Below are 17,871 nucleotides of genomic sequence, written 5' to 3' on the forward strand. Positions count from 1 at the left end.
AAAAATCACCTACTTACTACATACTTAATGCTTAAGATACTTAACTCAACAGAGAGTAAGTTTCAAAAATGCCATGATATATCTCATCATGTAAACTGTGGAAATACAGCATTAAGAATTTAGGAACAAACGTGCCTTTTTTTTACATTAAACATTATGCAGTACTCAAAGGTATGTGTGACAATCCAAGGCGGCAGCCAAAACTAAGAGCTTCTCAGTGTCCTGAATTATTTACATGATGCAAAGGATTTCTTAGCTCAGGTGCAGAAAATCGGTAACTACACAGAACTGAATGCCTAAATAAAGTGTACGTTTACCATATGCTTGGGACTGAACAACAAAATTAATATTGCCCAGAGAGCCTGAGGAGGTCCGCCTTACACACCTGCATCTAAGCTGGAGGCAGCAGTGCCGACGTCTGCTGTCCAGCTCTTTACTGGCTGAATGGGGAATGCACCCCAGGAACTTGCAGGAGGCAGACTGGTAACAGCAAACTCAAACCTCACCATGCTTTAGCAAAGCTTTAGCCAAAAAGCTGCTGTAGTTTAGACTGATTACTATCACACAGGTCCAACTCAGCTAATGTCCTGAAATGTGGACTTTACAGCTACTAAATTCTACTTTATACACTATAAACACAATCTCACTTCTGTAATTCTAACATTCAAGTAATAACAGTGCTAAGCATGGAGGTGCCTTGCTTTTTAGGCTTATAAGCTGCCTAAAATCACCAGCAATAACAAATTCTAAGTTTAACTTGGACAACTACGATAAGATGCTTCGATATGCTTTCAGGAAATGTTTCCTGTTAAGAGGCAACTGCAGGTGTTTTGTAGTGTTTTGAAGTCCTTACAATTTTATCACAGCAAGTTTTTTTCCCCATAAAATCTTTGCCTGTTTACAGTATCCTGTGATTAATCAACAAAAAGCCATGTGTGTGTATATATAGATATATATATATACACACACAGAGAGTAAATAGATAGAGTTAAGGAGAAAAAAAACTTTAACTCAAGCCTTCTCTAAAACAGCATTACTTTTTGGTTTTAATACTAATTTTATGTTTTGAGGGTAGCTCTGACAAAAGATCTGTGAATAGTTGGGACAGTCCTATAATTTTTAGATAAACTCTATCAGTAATCTAGTTGTACTGGAAAAAAGATATTGTTATTATGTTTCTATTTATGCTGCAAGTTGTTCACATAGTTAATAAACATTTTTCAATAAGCAAATGACAAATCAAAACCAAAATTAATCTTTTTTTTAAACTAAGCAGCTTTAGCAAAAGAAATGCTAAATACATATATTTGATGTTCCACAAAACAAAAATACTTACATTTTGACCTATCACTACTGTTAACGCATGGGCTTTAAAAGGACCTATCTTAACATCAGTGAGAGAACAACTAGAAGTTATGAGAAACCCCTTTTCCAGTCCCATATGCACTTTATCAGATCATATCACCTCCATCAAGATTTGCAAGGCAAATTTAGAGTTGCTCTTCTTGAGACCAGAATAAAGCTCCCATAGACTTCAGTGATGCAGGATCAAACCCATTCCCTTCATAACAGGTTCTCTCAAGCATTTTTATCCTATTTTTCTACCCTGTGGCTGAAACCTAGTGTTTGCAGAGGCAAGTCCCTTAAGTGGGAAAGCAAGAAGCAAAATGCAGATCCCAGAAGGAAAGGCAGTCAGCATTCTGGAGGGTCAGACTGGTCAAGAAACAAGCTATTTTACCTGCTGGGTTGGGGTTTTTGTTTCCTTGGTGGGGGAGGGGGAGGGAAGTTGACACAGAGCAAATAAAGTCAAAGTATACTGCTGTTACAATATCCTTCCCATTACTGCTACACATTCTTCTTCATGCATTTTCCATTTCCCATGTTTCTATGGCGAAAGAATTATCATCCCAAATGTGCCCCATCAAGTTTCTCCAGTAGAACTGCAAAATTAATTCAGTCTTCTGGGTGCAGCAGATATCTCATTGGACTCCCCCTCCCCCCGCAACACACTCATCCCCACTGTCACTTTCTTATAATGTAATCGAAGCAAAACTACAGCCATGCCTTATGCCTTAATAAATTACAGGAATGCTACTTTCCAAAACTTTACATGACTGGTTTTACTACACATATGCCATGAACTGCTGAACGACAGAAAAGGTCTTTCTCTACAAAACAGATCAGCACTACAACACAAGTCTTCCCCTCTTTGCACACAATTCTGCTGACTTTTTTCCTGCTCTGTGGACAATCACTCCTTTAACTTTCAAACAAAGTGTGACTTATTAAAGCAGACTGCTTGGATGGAAAGCTCTCCTGGCATTCTAAAATATGATTAGACCAATAATTCGTCAGTTGTTCATAAACCTGATCCTGCTTGCTTTCACCCTCTTTAAAAGCAAATGCAAGCCTAGAAACATTTCCGATATAGCTTGCTCTGCCAAACTCCAGGCACTTATCTTTTCTCTTTCTACAAGTCCACTGCAGCTTGAAGCATGCAAGATGAAAATTATTTTAAAAATTGTATGAATTAAACCCCTTACCTTTTAAAGCTTCTTCCCCCTTCAGCATTCGCCCATTGTAGAAAACTGAATCTTTAGCAGTTGCAGCTATGCACACACACACAGAGAACAGGGCTTTCTTCAGCTCACTGGTATTTCAAGTCTTTCATGTGATATCTTTGGCTGTACTTGCTTAATTCATTCCTGCTGCTACTCAAAGGAAGTCATGCCTAGCGAGGGCTGGCTCTACAGCAATTGCTGTAGATATTCCTGACTAACAGGGCACGAGGACTAATCTCACCTTATAAGCATCAAGAATGTAAATATATTTCAAAGGCAATGACTTCCTAAACTTTAAGAGATAAAATGCACAAAATGCCCTAAGACACAATTTAGCAAGGGAGTTAGGAATGGTAACGTTTTTGCTAGAAAACAATACTCTCTTCCCCAACATTGCTTTTGGAGCTTTAACGATGGCTATTTATCATGGACTGTGCATATTCTCTTGTAGTAGTTACCATGAGAACACGGCAAACAGGATTTGAATGTAAATTGCCATCTAGAGATGCTGGGGGATTTTTTTTTGTTATACTTAAAAGAGAGAACTAGTCCCCAAGCTTGATGAAGTACACACTTTTCCATGCATACATTTGCATGACAATGCTTGCAATTCAGATACTTGGTACAGCGCGCAAGAAGGAAGAAAAGCCAAGTTCTTTGCCTGGTATTTATAAAAAGCAAATACTTCAAACTTGTGGTTCATAGTTGCAATTCCACAAGTGCCCATCCATCTCATAAAATCACATATGAAGGAATTTACAGAATGCAAAGACAACCATTAAGTATCACAAAACGTAGAATTATTCCAGTGCCTGAAAACAGACTGAGGTGGTAGGACCCTCTCCACTGCTGACAAACCAATGGCTGCAGCAGTCAAAATTCATTTCACTTCTAAATACTACAATTATCAGTTCAGAAGAATTAACTACACAACAAGTGCTACACCCCAAAACTTTGCCGCCGCTATGCATTTTATCCTTCCACAGCACTGCTGGGCACAGCACTGGAACTCTGCATTTTGAGCCACTTCCTTCCAAGTCTCTCTTCAAATGGGGTTTGGGGTTTGTTCTCCACACATCCCCCCCACCCTGCCCTGCCCACGAGAGCACAAGACATTGCTTTTTTGAGATCTGAAAATGATTCCTATCACTTGCAGACAGGCTCTTACCAAATGATCTTTCTGCGAAACTTGGCAACTGTGCATGTAACGTGCTGCAAAACATGCAAAAATCTATATGCCTGCACTGCCTGGAATTTGATTTAATCTTTACAATTCATGTTTTCCCCCTCCCCTATAGTGCTCCACCTCATGTTTCTATCCTGAGCTTTAAACACCTAACTTTTTAAACTCCTTACAGCACAGTCATGGAAAGATAAATTCTAACATACTTAGCAAAGGGATTCCTAGTCAGCCCTGCTTAGTAAACAACAAACCTTGATGAAGAAGGAGGACATGCCTGTCTGGGTGATTGCCTGGAGAGAGGAATGACCTACTTCAGTCCAGCAGCAGCTACGCTCCGAGACAGGGGCAAAGGGAGAACTTGGTGCTCCCCAGCAACATTGCTGACACTCTGCCCTGCACAAGTGACGGGCGATCTCTTGGAGGCGACACAGAAGGTGGGTACTGCCTGTGCAGCACAAAACTCGTTGCCAAAATCATTTTATCCTTTCAGCCGTAAATTCAGATCCCCACAGAATATTACTACTGGCACTTTGCAGACAAGAAGGATTCCTTCCCTCACACCCACTCTCCTCATCACTTTTACCTAAGGAGTCTTCTAGTGCCTAACCTAATTACTCAAGTGAGGTGCCAGAAAATGATGCAGCTGGGACATACTCCACAAGTCTTGATTTGAAGCTATGCAATTCTGTAAAACCCAAGGAGACAAGATCCAGGTAGCTGAATTAAGCAGTGTCAGCTGGGCAAGATGCCACACCTTCTGACTGTGCCTTCCTGATTAAGAACAATAAAGCCTTATGTGCTAGTTAAAAGACTAAGAATAAACAGTTTGTTTGGCCCCGTGCACTCGTGCCAAAAGATGCAAGAGTGGGCAAACATGCTATTTTTTTTTGGAAGTGGTCTCTCTCCTTAGAAGGATGAGCCTGAAGAGCAGCCCTCTGAGCCCTTCGCAGACCATCTCTCACAGCAAGCCTTGGTTACACATGGAACCTGTGGCTCTGCTTCCTCTAGAAGCAATGACAGCAGTAACTGGCTATCAGATAGCCTGCTTAAAACAAGTATTTATTGAGAAGAACTGAGATTAAAGAGAGATTCTTAAAATAGACAATGAGCTGCTCTAATGCGTGAGCTGTTTATACACCTGTAGCTGAATACCACTAGACCTGTGCTTTCTACAAGTGTCAACACACACAACCAGCAGCTGTACCTGAGCCATAGAATCTACTCCCGTTACTTTCAAAGTATTACAGAGAAGCTGCTAAGGTGGTGATCAGGCTTTCCATTCCCTCTTTCTTTTACATAACCAGTCAAATTTACCTGTGATCTGCTAGCTCCCAGCACCAGAGACCATTGTAGCTTCACTGGAGAAGGGTTACCCTTGGGCTCTACCACCGAGCAAACCATAAAGACTCCTCCTTTCAGGGCCTAACACTTCTTTAGCTTTTACCGGTTGGGTTCTGCCACCTTAAAAGCCCACAAAGGCATCAACTCCCCAGTCAACAAACCCAGAGTGTGCTGACTGTCTGGGATCACTGTATAAAGCACATATTGGGGTAGAGCTGTAGTAGGATGCACATAAAAATTTGAAGATGGACTACTTTATTTAGAATCATTTTTTAAAATAAATACTTTGCTGATTTTGTCCAGATGCAGAGCAATGCTGGGCTGAAGACATGACAGAACATCCTGGAAACTCAAGGTCTCCCTCCCTGCTGTTTTTCAGATTTTATGTTGATGCTGTTCCTAATACAGTGTCATTTGACTTGTACTGTCTTCATGCATGTTTCTACCAAAACCCCTCTGCAAGGCAAACTCAGTAATTCATATAGTCAAAGCTCAAAACAACAATATTGTAATTCCAGCTTGACAAGCAGTTCACCCACTGCATTCACTGAATTTGCGGCTTCTCCACACCCTATGTGCAGTCATCTTCACAGAGGGGACCAAGCTGTTCTTTCACTGTTTCTTTGTACCACATTCTGGAGCTGTACTTTTAATTGATGTTTAGGTTGTTATCATGCTATGCTCATGTTTATAATACTTCAGAGCTTTTTCAAGAGCACTATTTTATTTCAGCGCCAAGCACAATAGGTTTGCATCCTACTTCATATTAGGGGTTTGCTATTCCATGGTGTGTCATGGCTACTAATGACCTATGCCTCAAAGTACATGGCATGTACATGTACAATAGCCATACCTTGATCCCTTTAACTGCCTACGTCCGTGGCAGCTATGTTATTCTTTGACAGTAATTTTCCCAGAAAAAATATGCAGCATGATGACAGGACTCCTAAACAGCCATAAGCCTCACAGAATCTGTTACAGACTTATTTCTACTAGCCTTCCTTTGAATTGCAAAGTTATTACTAGTTTTTCTGTTTCTGTCACTCCTTGTGACCCCTTGCCCCGTTTACAATACAGCTTTAATTTTATATCATTTTTCTACCTGACAGAATTAAATTGTAAGATTAAAAAAAATTAATAAACAAATAACTGCAGAGAAACAGAATTGCCCTTTCAGGGATGAAAAGCTTCAGAGAAGAAGGTTTTCATCTTGCCAGTGGCAAGACCATCACTGCAACAGAAGAATGAGACCAACGATAAATGAGCAGAAAGGGAGGTGAGTAGAGGCACAGAAATTCTGTTCAGATTATACACTTCAACAAAGGATTCTTAAAAAACCAAACAAACGTAAAAAAAAAAAAAAGTGATCATAATATCATAAAGTTCATGCCAACTCTAAAGATGCCAGGATTTTATCCGGTAGGACCAAACTAGTATTAGAACTGGGCCTACTTAAGTAACGAAACTGAAGTGGATGTACCTATTTACATGCATGAGAAAATGGCAGCATTCTGAACCTGTTGAAGTTTCAAGAGCAGGGAATTACAGAAAAAAGTTGTAATAATCAATATTAATAGAGAATAGCACAGATAAGGCAATGCTAAACAAAAATGCAGACACAGTGGATGGGGGGACGACACTCACAGTGATTGTGCCAATATTGAGATTATAAAGGAAGAGCCTAAATGGAGAAAGGAACTTGGGAAGGGAGGCACCTGCCTGAGGTTAGCTCCTTCTGACCAAAAGGAGAATTTCTACCTCCGAAACAGCTAGTACAGAAAGTTCACATCTTAAATTTACTCTGAACAGTCTCCAAGTGGCACAAAGGCTTAACAACTTTATTAAAAGCTGGAAGAAGCAATCATCTGAATGGTTGTAGAAATGGTTGTAACTTATTTTACAATATACTTTTTTTTTTAAGGTGCACAAAAAAAGAGAAGGATAGACAGAGAAAGGAAAAAGCAAGGTCTTAGTGCAGAGAGGAATCATTATCAGATAGACTAGCAGGCAGGAAAAGAAACATGAGGAGAAAAAGAGAAAGTTGTGTCAGAGTTCACAAGGATGAAATGATACATAGTTCTGAATACTGCATTGAAGTTAAGGGGAATGGAGGAAAAAGATCCTTCATTAGCAGAAAATACTCATTAAGCATACCAAGTGGAGCAGTTTCTACTTTATGGCTAGTTCAGAACAGACTGGAAACTGTGAAAACAGATACACTGATTGTTTAGGGGTCTACCAAAGATTAATGGGACCTCTGTTCTTCTGTCTGAGGCCTGTTTGCTGAAATGCCTTGTGACGAAAGGTCATGTACTCTATGTGCTCCCTTTAGGAAGTTGCTCTAATGAGTGCAGATTCTGCTTTGATATGTAAATGTCTAGTGGCTTACTGCATATGGTGAATTGTTTTTGCTTGTCACTGTAACATATTTAAAAATTAAACTTTTGATCAATTAAAAATCAAATAATTACTGCAAATTATCATATCTCTTATCCAACGTGAATAAACTTCAATGTCTGGAAGAGCAGAGGAAGTAGTCTGCTGTACATTCTGCCTTTCAGAGCTTTGAATTTGTCTTCCATTTGTTCAACCCCATTCACCCACAGAATTCAAACACACTTATGAAGTAAAATAGCTCTCGGGCACCACCTTTTCCTCCCCTCCAGAATTAAAAGGATGCTCAATGATAGGTATGTCACTTATTTATACCCAATCCAGAGGGCAAAGAGCAGTTTGAGCGGCTTTGCTCCTGATGACACAACTTCTGCTCTCTCCCCAGAGTCTCCCTGGTCCATGTCTCCTTTATTATATTTCAAAAAAGCAATTAAAATGACCCTTTCTTTCACATCATTTGTTATTTTGCAAGCACTGCTTAAGCTAAGTACTTTCTGAAGGGTGATATGTTAGCATTCCATATCACTCTCACTGTCATTATGCCAAGTATAAACTACGGACAGTAAAAACACAGAAGCAACGGTTAGTGAAGATTGTACTTTCAACCCTCATTTTTCTGTTTCAGCAGCTCCTCTGAATGGCTCATTCAGTTACGTTTCTACCCAGCCCTGCAGAGCGAATCACATATGTGATAATCCCTGGTAGTCCGAGGACAAGCAGCCTGTCTCTGAGCCATGCTCGTTCAGAGCTATACAAACTGACTTACCTTCTTTCCCTTTGTCTTAACCAAAAAAGAAGCAACAAGTCATATGACAGAATGAACTATGAAAGGTTTAATATTATAATAGTAAAATGGTAGGCTAGAGATATTTTCAAGCAATAATTTAAAAGTTCTTTTTCTTTTCAGAAGTAAATAAAAGCATTAGCTGTAGTGTACATCCACAGTATCTAGCTGAGCTACAGAAGAGTTAAATGCAGCTCACAGGCCTGCTTCTGCACCAGCAGTATGTACTAGGAATAATTCCAGCAACTTCCCACACTTGACACTAAAAGTCAATGTGAGAGTATGGTCATGTTCACTATTGGTAACATCCAATATCAATTGCCACACTATATTCAAAATAGCCTTAGAAAGATAAGAACTGAAAAAGGTGTTGGGGCAGGAAAGAGGACTACAAGCAGAATAATTCTCATGCATCCTTTCCTGCAGTTTCTGCAGTCAGGATCAGTAGTAATTCTTTCATCTAGTAGTTTATTAATCTACTTCCACTGAATTTCAAATAGTTTTTTAACTGCAGAACTGTATTTCCACCTACAAAATGCAAAAAGATACTTAAAAGCACACCATATGTGTGAAACAGAGGTGGAAACAGATGGCAGCACAAATTTAAAACAGTGAATCCCCAAAATGGATTTTGAGAACATTTCTCTGAGTGAAGATACCATTCACGAGTATTATGTATGCCTTTCCTTCTCATTCCCCATCAAGTCTTCTGCTGAACTAGCTACAACAGGTAAAATGTGTGACCCTTTTTTCTGTGCTAGTATACCATCAATCTAGTTCTTCAAATAGGATTTCTTAATTGGTAAAGCCATTGAATCAAATTAAATTTACCACCAAACTAAAGTAAAAAGAAAACAAGGACATACATTTTGTGTAAGATTTGATTGGCAATTTATACATACTTTGAAAAGGACAATGTACAGGAATTTCCCAATCCGTTCCTCCATACAATCCTACAATTGGACACGGCCAACTGAGGCTGTGTCAAGCTCCTTTAGAGTGTCTGCTTTCATAATTGCCAATTTTGAGAAAACTTTTTTTTAATGCTAGTAAAACGTACATGTGGATACAGTAGCATATACCAAATTTGGCACGGATGGACCATTCTAGTGGGAAATGACTCTATGAGCAGCAGTGAATATGGAAGGGGGAACTCGGTGGTTTCCTTGCTATGAAAATGCAACATAATGCAACAAGCACTTGGTACTGGCATCAGCTATGGCAAATCCTTAAAACTTTTTGTACTATGGAGATGAGCCTTACTCAGATGTGAAAAGTTATCGAAACATGCAAGTTATCAAAATCCTTCTTATACTCCAGTGGGAATAGCTGGGCTTTATAAGGGTTGTGGAACTCCCTGGCAGCAACGGGGAGAGAGATGAAAACACGCATTTCAAAACCGTGGTCCCTCGGGGTCAGGAACTTTGTGACATACATGTTCTCACTGACCCCAGCTTCCTGCCAAGGCTCTGCCATCCATGCAGGTTTGGCTACCCAGCATCTGCGAAGCAAGGCTCTCACAACATTGTCAAATGTACAGTGTAGCATTCTACCTTCCTTTTATCAAAATCCTTAGAACTGGTCATTTATCAGAGAGTTTTGAACACTGACTATTTAAATTGTGCCCAAAGAAAAAGCCTGCAAAAAAATCAAAAACTTTTTCCAGGGCCTTCACCTTGCAGAGCCTTTTATGAAGTTAGTGCAGAATGCTACCTTCTGCCTCACACAGCAGTAAATAACCAAATAGGCAGCAAAAGATTAGGCCTGAAACATTTAGAAAAGTCAGGTGCAATTTTAAATCTTACCTTCTGCACATTGGGTTTGATGCAACGAACAAAGAAAGGATTTGAAGAACTCAGCGTTGCCATTAAAGAATGAAGTGATTCCTGAAACAGAGTTAGGAAAAAAGCACTTTACAAGTGGACTTTTTGTACAAGCAAAATACTCAGGCAAAAGCTCTGAGTTTTGCATTGCAGGCAACATCTACTGCAACACCTAGTGGTTCACACTGGGAATTACAATCGTATATAAACTTGCTATACAGTGAACATAGAGAATAATACATGCATGTTGGTTTCCTCCACCGGCCCCATTGATCAAAACCATCATCACTACTTTACAGTGATCAAGATATAGAGATTGATGGGAAGAAATCAGTTTATGAGGAAACACCACCAAGCCGGAAAAATGCAGCTATAAGTCTTTTGAATGACTATGACTTAGGATCCACATTCTCAAATTGCCATACTCATGCAAGTCACACAGCAGGATAAGGAGTCTAAGGCAAAACTAAGGTTAAACTAAGATAACTGCAAAAATGTATTTCCTCGCTTCATTACAACTGCCTCTTTCCCATTCATTTTCCATTTTCCCTGTAATCAACAGCATCCTGGGCACAAGAAGTTACTCTCCCCACTATAGTCTCTACCTTTCTTGCCAAAAGGACACTGTGATGATAAATACGAGCAATAAAGAGGGCGGAAAAAAAATTAAAACATTCCTGGAAAAAAGAGGTATTTTAAAAGTATAGTAACCATTGTTTTATCAATACTAGATTTTCAAACAAAATCTCACAAATCAACAAAAATTGAGTAAAGGATAAAGTGATAACAACATCTAACTGAAAGATGACTGTAATGGCATTAAGCAACTAGTAACACAGTAGTTCCATTTTATAACTAACTCCATTTAACAATAAAAAAGAGAGATTATAAGGTTCAGTTAAAAATATATATTTTTTCCTAGTTTTAGAACTCTGAATGACCCAATACCCATTAGACTATCAGTTATTTGAACCTCAAGCTGGAGATAAAAATCACAAAAACCCTCAGCCCTTCTCTGATTATTATTTTAATTATACATTCACCCCTTTCTTTCCTGAGCCATCATTCCATATCTTATGTCAGTTTGCTTCATTCTGTATCATTAAGTATGATTCCATTTTAAACTGAAACCTTATGTAAAACTCTCTCTTTGCAGATACAAATGACTGCACAGGAGCAGAAGCCAGACTACAAAAAGCCTAGAGAGCTAGCAATGCTAATGCTTCACCCCTCAAAGGTGGCACAAGTGGCACCGTGTGCCAGGCTGTGGAGAGAATACACAGCAAGCTGCCAAGGAGATACAAAATTCACTTTTTAAAGGAGCAGCAGTGTGTGTCCTACCATGCGTTTTTGAGCAAAACTGCGAATGGCAGTCTGTTCCATTAAAATCTTGCTTTAATATGCAGCTGAAGGGCTTTCTTGATGATTAAACATGAAGTGATAAAGGCAACAGGCAGAGTTGTGACTGTGCACAGGAACTGGTTCACAGCGGAGAGAGCAAATAGTGAAGTGATTGGGAATATGATTGGGATAGTTTTGTGGTTTGTTAGCGTATATTGGCTTAAGGACATGAAGCCAGGGGCAGCAAATATTAAACGCCGAGAAGATACAAAGACTAATATTTTCCTATAAAGACAAATATTTACAGCTTCAAAAAATAAAGGCTTCATTTCTGTTAAACCTATGTGAACATCACACTATCTATGGAAAACTAAGCCAATTCTCAGATATTCTAGCAACACATGCTACTACTTGTAGAAATTGGAAAGTCAGTCACTGTAAACAAAAATGATTTATTCTATTCTCACATTCAACTCTGGTTACAGATAGCCAGATTCTGCACAGTGCTACACAGCTTTAAGTCTGCGTAAGATGACAATGCTAACTTGAAGTTAGCCCTGCTTTAAGCAATAGGCTGAAACAGGTGATCTCCAGTGGTCCCTTCCAACCTCAGCTATCCTACGCTCACCTCTTAGGACTGCATTAATGAACATTCTGAATCAAAGTTGTCAAAAGAAAACCAGTAAGTTCATAACAGATCAATCTATTTTAAGAACTTTGCCTTCACAGTTTTATCCTTCCCATCTTAAGCTGAAATGAGACAGACTACTCCCTGGAAGGCTGTAAAACATGGAAAACAAAGCAACCAACACCTTTGGGGATGACATGATGTGAAGGTCAACTTCTTCTGAAGCAGCACAGCTAGCTGAATGATCGGTTACTGCAGCTTTATATAAGAGGCAGTGATCTTTTGATTTGCTGTTTTACCATGCTTTATGCTGTCCATGGTCCCTGATGGAGCACAAAAGGAGCTCTACTCTACGCTATGTTCTACCTGGCAAAGTGTATGTAAAAATATGGACAATTTTTACATGGTAACATTTTAGATCTATTTTTCACAGGTATGCATGACTATGTAGAAACAGTACCTTCTACTACTCCAGAGAGCTAGCAAATAATAGGACCGCATCACAAGAAGTAGGTATTGTGAGAGACCAGGGATGTTAGTATAAAGCAGGCTGCCCAAGGAACGTTAACATTAGTGTTTAAAAGAAATTGTGTGCACCCCACCATACATTCCTTGTGGTTCTGTCTAACCATTAGAAATAGTCTGTTAGGATAAAATCTGCCCTAAAGAAGTTCAAGTCTACTCCCATATTAAAAAAAAAAAAAAGTGAATGAACAGAGCATTAATTTACACAAAATGAAAGACAACTAATCCAGACTTGTACTCACGCAATTTAGAGAAGATTTTGTGCCAATCTTTCTCTTTTAAATAATTTGGAGGTAGGCTTTATGTTAGATTTCAATTTGGTGCCATTTTTGATGGCACGGTTATAAAGCTTCAAAAAAAGTTGTTTAATAAAAACACATTCCAAACTTTAATTTAAAAGGCTAGGCAACACCTTAATGAGATATGTATTCAGTATTTACTTTTCATAGCATAGAGGCACTGCTGTAGGGCTTCGTGCCGTTTAGTGGTTGGTTTTAGATTAGAAAGAAAAACCAAGACAAGGGAGACTCAGCTTCATGGAAGACCTTTAAAATATGGTCAAGGAAGCAAATGGAAAGCAAAGGGAGTTCTGTGTGAATGCTGTAATATGAAGGTTAGTTTCTGCTTGAAGCTAGTATGGCCAATTAGTTGATTAGTAACTGCAGTTTCCTAGCAGAGACAATGTTGTTTTGATGCTGAAGTTTTAAAAGTTTTAATCTGCAATTGTTCTTTACTGAATAGAGTTTATCTATCACTGATTAGCTACAGAGCAAAGAGCACACATTAACTAACCTTGAACTGTAGGCTGACAGTGGGCTTTCGGTGCTTGCTTCCACATTTAAGAGTGTCTTGATTGTTGCGACTTGAAACATGTTCAAATAGATCATAGATGAAATCAAGACTGAAATGGGAAGGAAAAAGAAAATCTCAAAGGGGTATCTTAACAGACCACAAGTTTTACCACTGTGCAATGCAGCATAAGCACTGTCCCTTAGAAATCAACCCCCCTCTGTCCAAAAAAACCACTTATGACTTCTAAACTACAGATCTTTTTCTTTGTGGAATGTATACAGGGGAACTAAAAGGGATAATCCAGGTTCTCTCCTCCATTCCCAACATATTATTAGGGAAATGAAGAGTGAAGTCCTAGAGACAAACTCAACCAAAACTCCAGGTGAGTGTAATGGGAACCTTACCTAAATAAAGACAAAGAAAGATTTTCAGTTTGCTTTGGACCATAACAAAAAATAACCACCCACACGAGCTTCACTTTCAGATGCTAGCTATGTATGTCATTTTTTACACTATCCATCTTGTATCCTCCTGTTACCACTTCTACAGAAACATACATCTTTTAACTTAAATAGAATCACTCCAGACAGACATTGATGCAATTGCAAAATCAGGCCCTGCAGCTCTAACTCATTTATTACTTTTATCCACATACTTCAATTGACAGATGTTATGTCAGATATGTCATGAAAACATAACTAACAACATACAGATGGAAATATTTATTAATAGTTTCCATGTATCTAGGGACTTAAGATATTTAAAATGAAACTACACTCACAGCATGGCAGGATGACTGGATGGGTTAGGGCAGCGGCTGAGAATGGAGATAATCTGGGTTCAGTTCCCTATTCTTATATGAAAACTCTGTAAGTCTTAGAGTCTCAATCATACATACAAAGAAAGGGATATAGCATTGCTCCAGCTCACAGAGGTACTGTAAGGATCATGAGACCTACACAGCAGAATGACAGGAGGCACACAAGTACTAAAGACAACCAGGAGCAGACTTTCAGTAGTATAAATTCTTTATAGAAATTCTCCTTTCTAAGACACTATTAGGTGGCAATTTGTACTGCGATACACCCCTGAAATATACACTACCAATATCATTAAGCTCTCACCCAAATTAGAGAATGCCAGAAATATAAACAAATCAGGCTGTATGTGAAGCAAGAACATATGCATGCACACAGCCTATGAGGGCACTCCAAAACAGTTAAAAATCATCATCAGTTTTCTATGTCCTAATTCACCAATGAGTAGCAACTGAACTTTCTAACAACCTCTGAGGTAAATAGGAACAAGGTACTATACAATGTGGAAAAACCTGGCTCACTGAGAACTGATTATAGTGAGTTCTGTTTACAGGCACCTCTACTATTTCTTCTATGCTCCTTTCAACTTTGTTAAGCTCTGATGCTATGAAACATTGTACTCAAACCCTGGCAGAATAAGGTGATATGGCACCCCCTTAAGATGAGCTTTAAACAGAAATCATAGAAACATACCTGCTTTCACGCAACAAGTTCAAGAGATCATCTCTGAAAGTATCTCTGTTCTTCTCCAAGATCCCTCGGACATCATACTGGACCTAGTTAGAAACAGCGCAGATTCAAACAAAAAGCCAAGTCATCATGCACCTCTCACAAAGGCAGTACTGTAAAAAGTGCTAAGGGAACAGAGCGTTTAGTTAATTCTGAACAGCCTCAGGACTGTTAAATTTACCTAATGAAAACTCTGCTTGGAATGATTTTAGCAAATAAAGAAAAGAAAATTACCTCCCCAGCATAGTGTTTCACTCCAAAGTTGTGAACGGCAACTCTTGGTTTTACATAAAAAGGATTGTTCTAATTGGAGGGAAAAGAAAAGAGAAAAAATATATTTCGGTTGTCAGGGTGTATAATAATATAAAGGGTTACATTATCCCCTCAACCCAGATTTAAACAAACCACTGTCTTCCAGTGAACTCCCTGGAAGATTAGTGCTCTGAAAGCAAACAACCAACTTATAACGATAATAGGATTTGTTAGTCTGGGTTGTTGCAAATGCAATAATAACAGATTTATTGTACCTAAAAAGGCATTATACTAAACCTGAACCCATCTGGTAGAACCATCCATTAAAGGCTCTTCGAAAAAGAAGGACTTGTCTTAAGATAGGTGTTATGAAGACAGCCACAAGCTTGTATCACAGAAATTCTTGAATACAATTCTAGGATCACAAATAAAGGTAAAGCTAATCTGTACAAAGAAAGCAATGACCATTTAATAAATGCCATCAATTGAACACTTCAATACATCAATGGAAATTGCAGATCTAAGCAAACTGAGTTACTGCAGGTTGTCAGAGCTGTAACTAAGAGTAAAATTTGATGTTTCCACCAATATGGAATTCTAACTGGATGGTAATATGGATACATTTTTTCAGATAACTGTCTCAGTCTTGAAAGCAAATGATATGGATTGCCATGGAAGTAAGATCAGGCCCAAAACATACAATTATGCATCTATATATTTGAATCACGAATTTCTGCAGAAGCAAAGACACTCTCTATAATTTGTACAAAATACATTAGCAAAACATCACATACAGCATGCTGGGCATTTAACTTCTCCAGTAAGGTGGAGTCAGTAGCTTGAGGAAAATGGCTCTCTTCATTGATGAGTGCCAGGAGGCCAAGTTTCTAGAAGAGTGAGAACAGGCAGAAGATGAATTAGGACACAGGTGGACACTGACCTTGTCCCCAGTTTGCAAAAATCACAAAGTTCTTGAAGTTATTGTGCAAGAAGGCACAAAACCACCAGTATATGATTATAAACCTACTCTCATAGGAGACTGCAATCTTATTTTTCTGACAATACTCCTAGCAGAAGAAGTAAGAGTCTTCTTGATGTAGGGAGTTTTTAGGTGCATATAGGGACATTACCACAGAATACACCCCCAGCCTCCAAGATCTCCAATGATCAGCAGCTCTGGGATTTCTTCAGCGTGAGGGGTTTGTGTAAACAGCCTTTCAAAAAAATGTCTTCCATGAATTTATCTAATTACTTTTTGAACCAATGCAAACTTTTAGTATCTACAACGCCCAAGGGCACAGCAGAAGTTTCACAGTTTGACTATGCATTGTGGAAAACAGAATCTCCCTTTGTTTTGCATATGCAATAATATTCTGTGATCACCTAAACTCAAACAACAACGCACCCCATCACAGTGATCAGTTCACGTAGCCCTCTTGTACTGTTGACAAAAGTGAACAGGACCAAAACTCTATACAATTTATTCTTTGCCATCCAGCCTGTAACTATTAGAGATGAGAAAGAAATGCTGGAGTTATCATTTCTAGGCGGCGAATTTGGATCACATCTGCCCCTCACTGCTAAAATTCCTACCAATAACTATGCAGATACTTCATGCTTTTTTTCTATGTTTCTTTGGTATAATAAGCATACAAACAAAATTGTGGATGAAACAAAAACTTGCAGACAACAGATGATGATTACCTGCATTCCAGGAAAAGCAATAATGCAGCAAGACATTGTCATTCTTTCCCCCCACCTCCCACCTAAGCAGCTTGTCAGTCTTGTCTCTTTGGTTGAAAAATCTTCAAAGCAAAAATTGTCTTGCATTTTACATTTATACAGTACTTAACACTATGGACTTTATTATGTCACATTCATTATTTTTACTATAAGGTTTACTGAGTTGAGTAGTAACTTTAGTTATACTCTAATAAATAGAAAAAAACAGGAGGGCAAGCTTCAACGACAATCTCTATTTCACCTTTTTAATCATATCCAAATATTGCTTTTGCATATTGTCACACACACTTAAAAGTTACTACGTGGAAAGATAGGTATACTGACCTTACCATATAATCTAGAATATGGCCATGTATGAGAATGATCACATTAAAAGATCACTATTTAAACATCCATGAGCTACTTCTTCGCTTTTTCTTTGTGTCAGCACGTGTTTTAAAAACCTATCATTTCATAACAAAAACTAGAAATATAAACTGATATCAAATACTTTATTACCTTTTCAATAAGATCCAAGCACTCTCCATTGTCTGTCCAGTCAATATCTTCCCAAACTAGTCCTTCCCTAGTGAAAATAAGGAGCGGCTTTTTATTGACAATTACAAAACCAAAGATTTTTAAACATAGGAATTAAGGGAGCTGCTGTATTTGTACCTACAAAGGAAGCTAGAGCAGCTGGGAACCCAAATTTCAAAAGATATGGGTATTTTCAAACTGCTCTCAAATTTCACCCGCAACTCTTACCTGCTGTATTCCAGTTGCTCCAAGGAAAAGATGTGTTTGTTGAAATACTCCTGAAGCTTTTCATTTGCATAGTTAATATTAAACTGCTCAAAACGATTAACCTACAAGGACAAGAAACTTTCAAAAATGCATATGTTCAAAGTATTTTACTTCGCAAACAATGAACTAATTTAAGTCATAACATGTTTAGTGATCAAGTTACAGGGAAGATGA

General features: G+C 38.5%; 1 protein-coding gene across 1 annotated transcript in view; it reads right to left on the reverse strand.

Annotated features, from left to right (window-relative positions):
• The window catches only part of MYO10 (myosin X), a 171,051-nt gene that overhangs the window by 45,692 nt on the left and 107,488 nt on the right, over window positions 1-17,871 (reverse strand). Inside the window, exons 13-19 of the mRNA XM_026121851.2 lie at window positions 17,659-17,759; window positions 17,413-17,479; window positions 15,966-16,058; window positions 15,154-15,222; window positions 14,884-14,966; window positions 13,373-13,481; window positions 10,069-10,149 (exon numbers count right to left, since the gene is read on the reverse strand). Coding sequence (XP_025977636.2) covers window positions 10,069-10,149; window positions 13,373-13,481; window positions 14,884-14,966; window positions 15,154-15,222; window positions 15,966-16,058; window positions 17,413-17,479; window positions 17,659-17,759 — 603 coding nt within the window. The remainder of the gene's footprint in view (window positions 1-10,068; window positions 10,150-13,372; window positions 13,482-14,883; window positions 14,967-15,153; window positions 15,223-15,965; window positions 16,059-17,412; window positions 17,480-17,658; window positions 17,760-17,871) is intronic.

This window comes from Dromaius novaehollandiae, chromosome 2, assembly GCF_036370855.1.
Source record: "Dromaius novaehollandiae isolate bDroNov1 chromosome 2, bDroNov1.hap1, whole genome shotgun sequence".
Lineage (NCBI taxonomy): Eukaryota > Metazoa > Chordata > Aves > Casuariiformes > Dromaiidae > Dromaius > Dromaius novaehollandiae.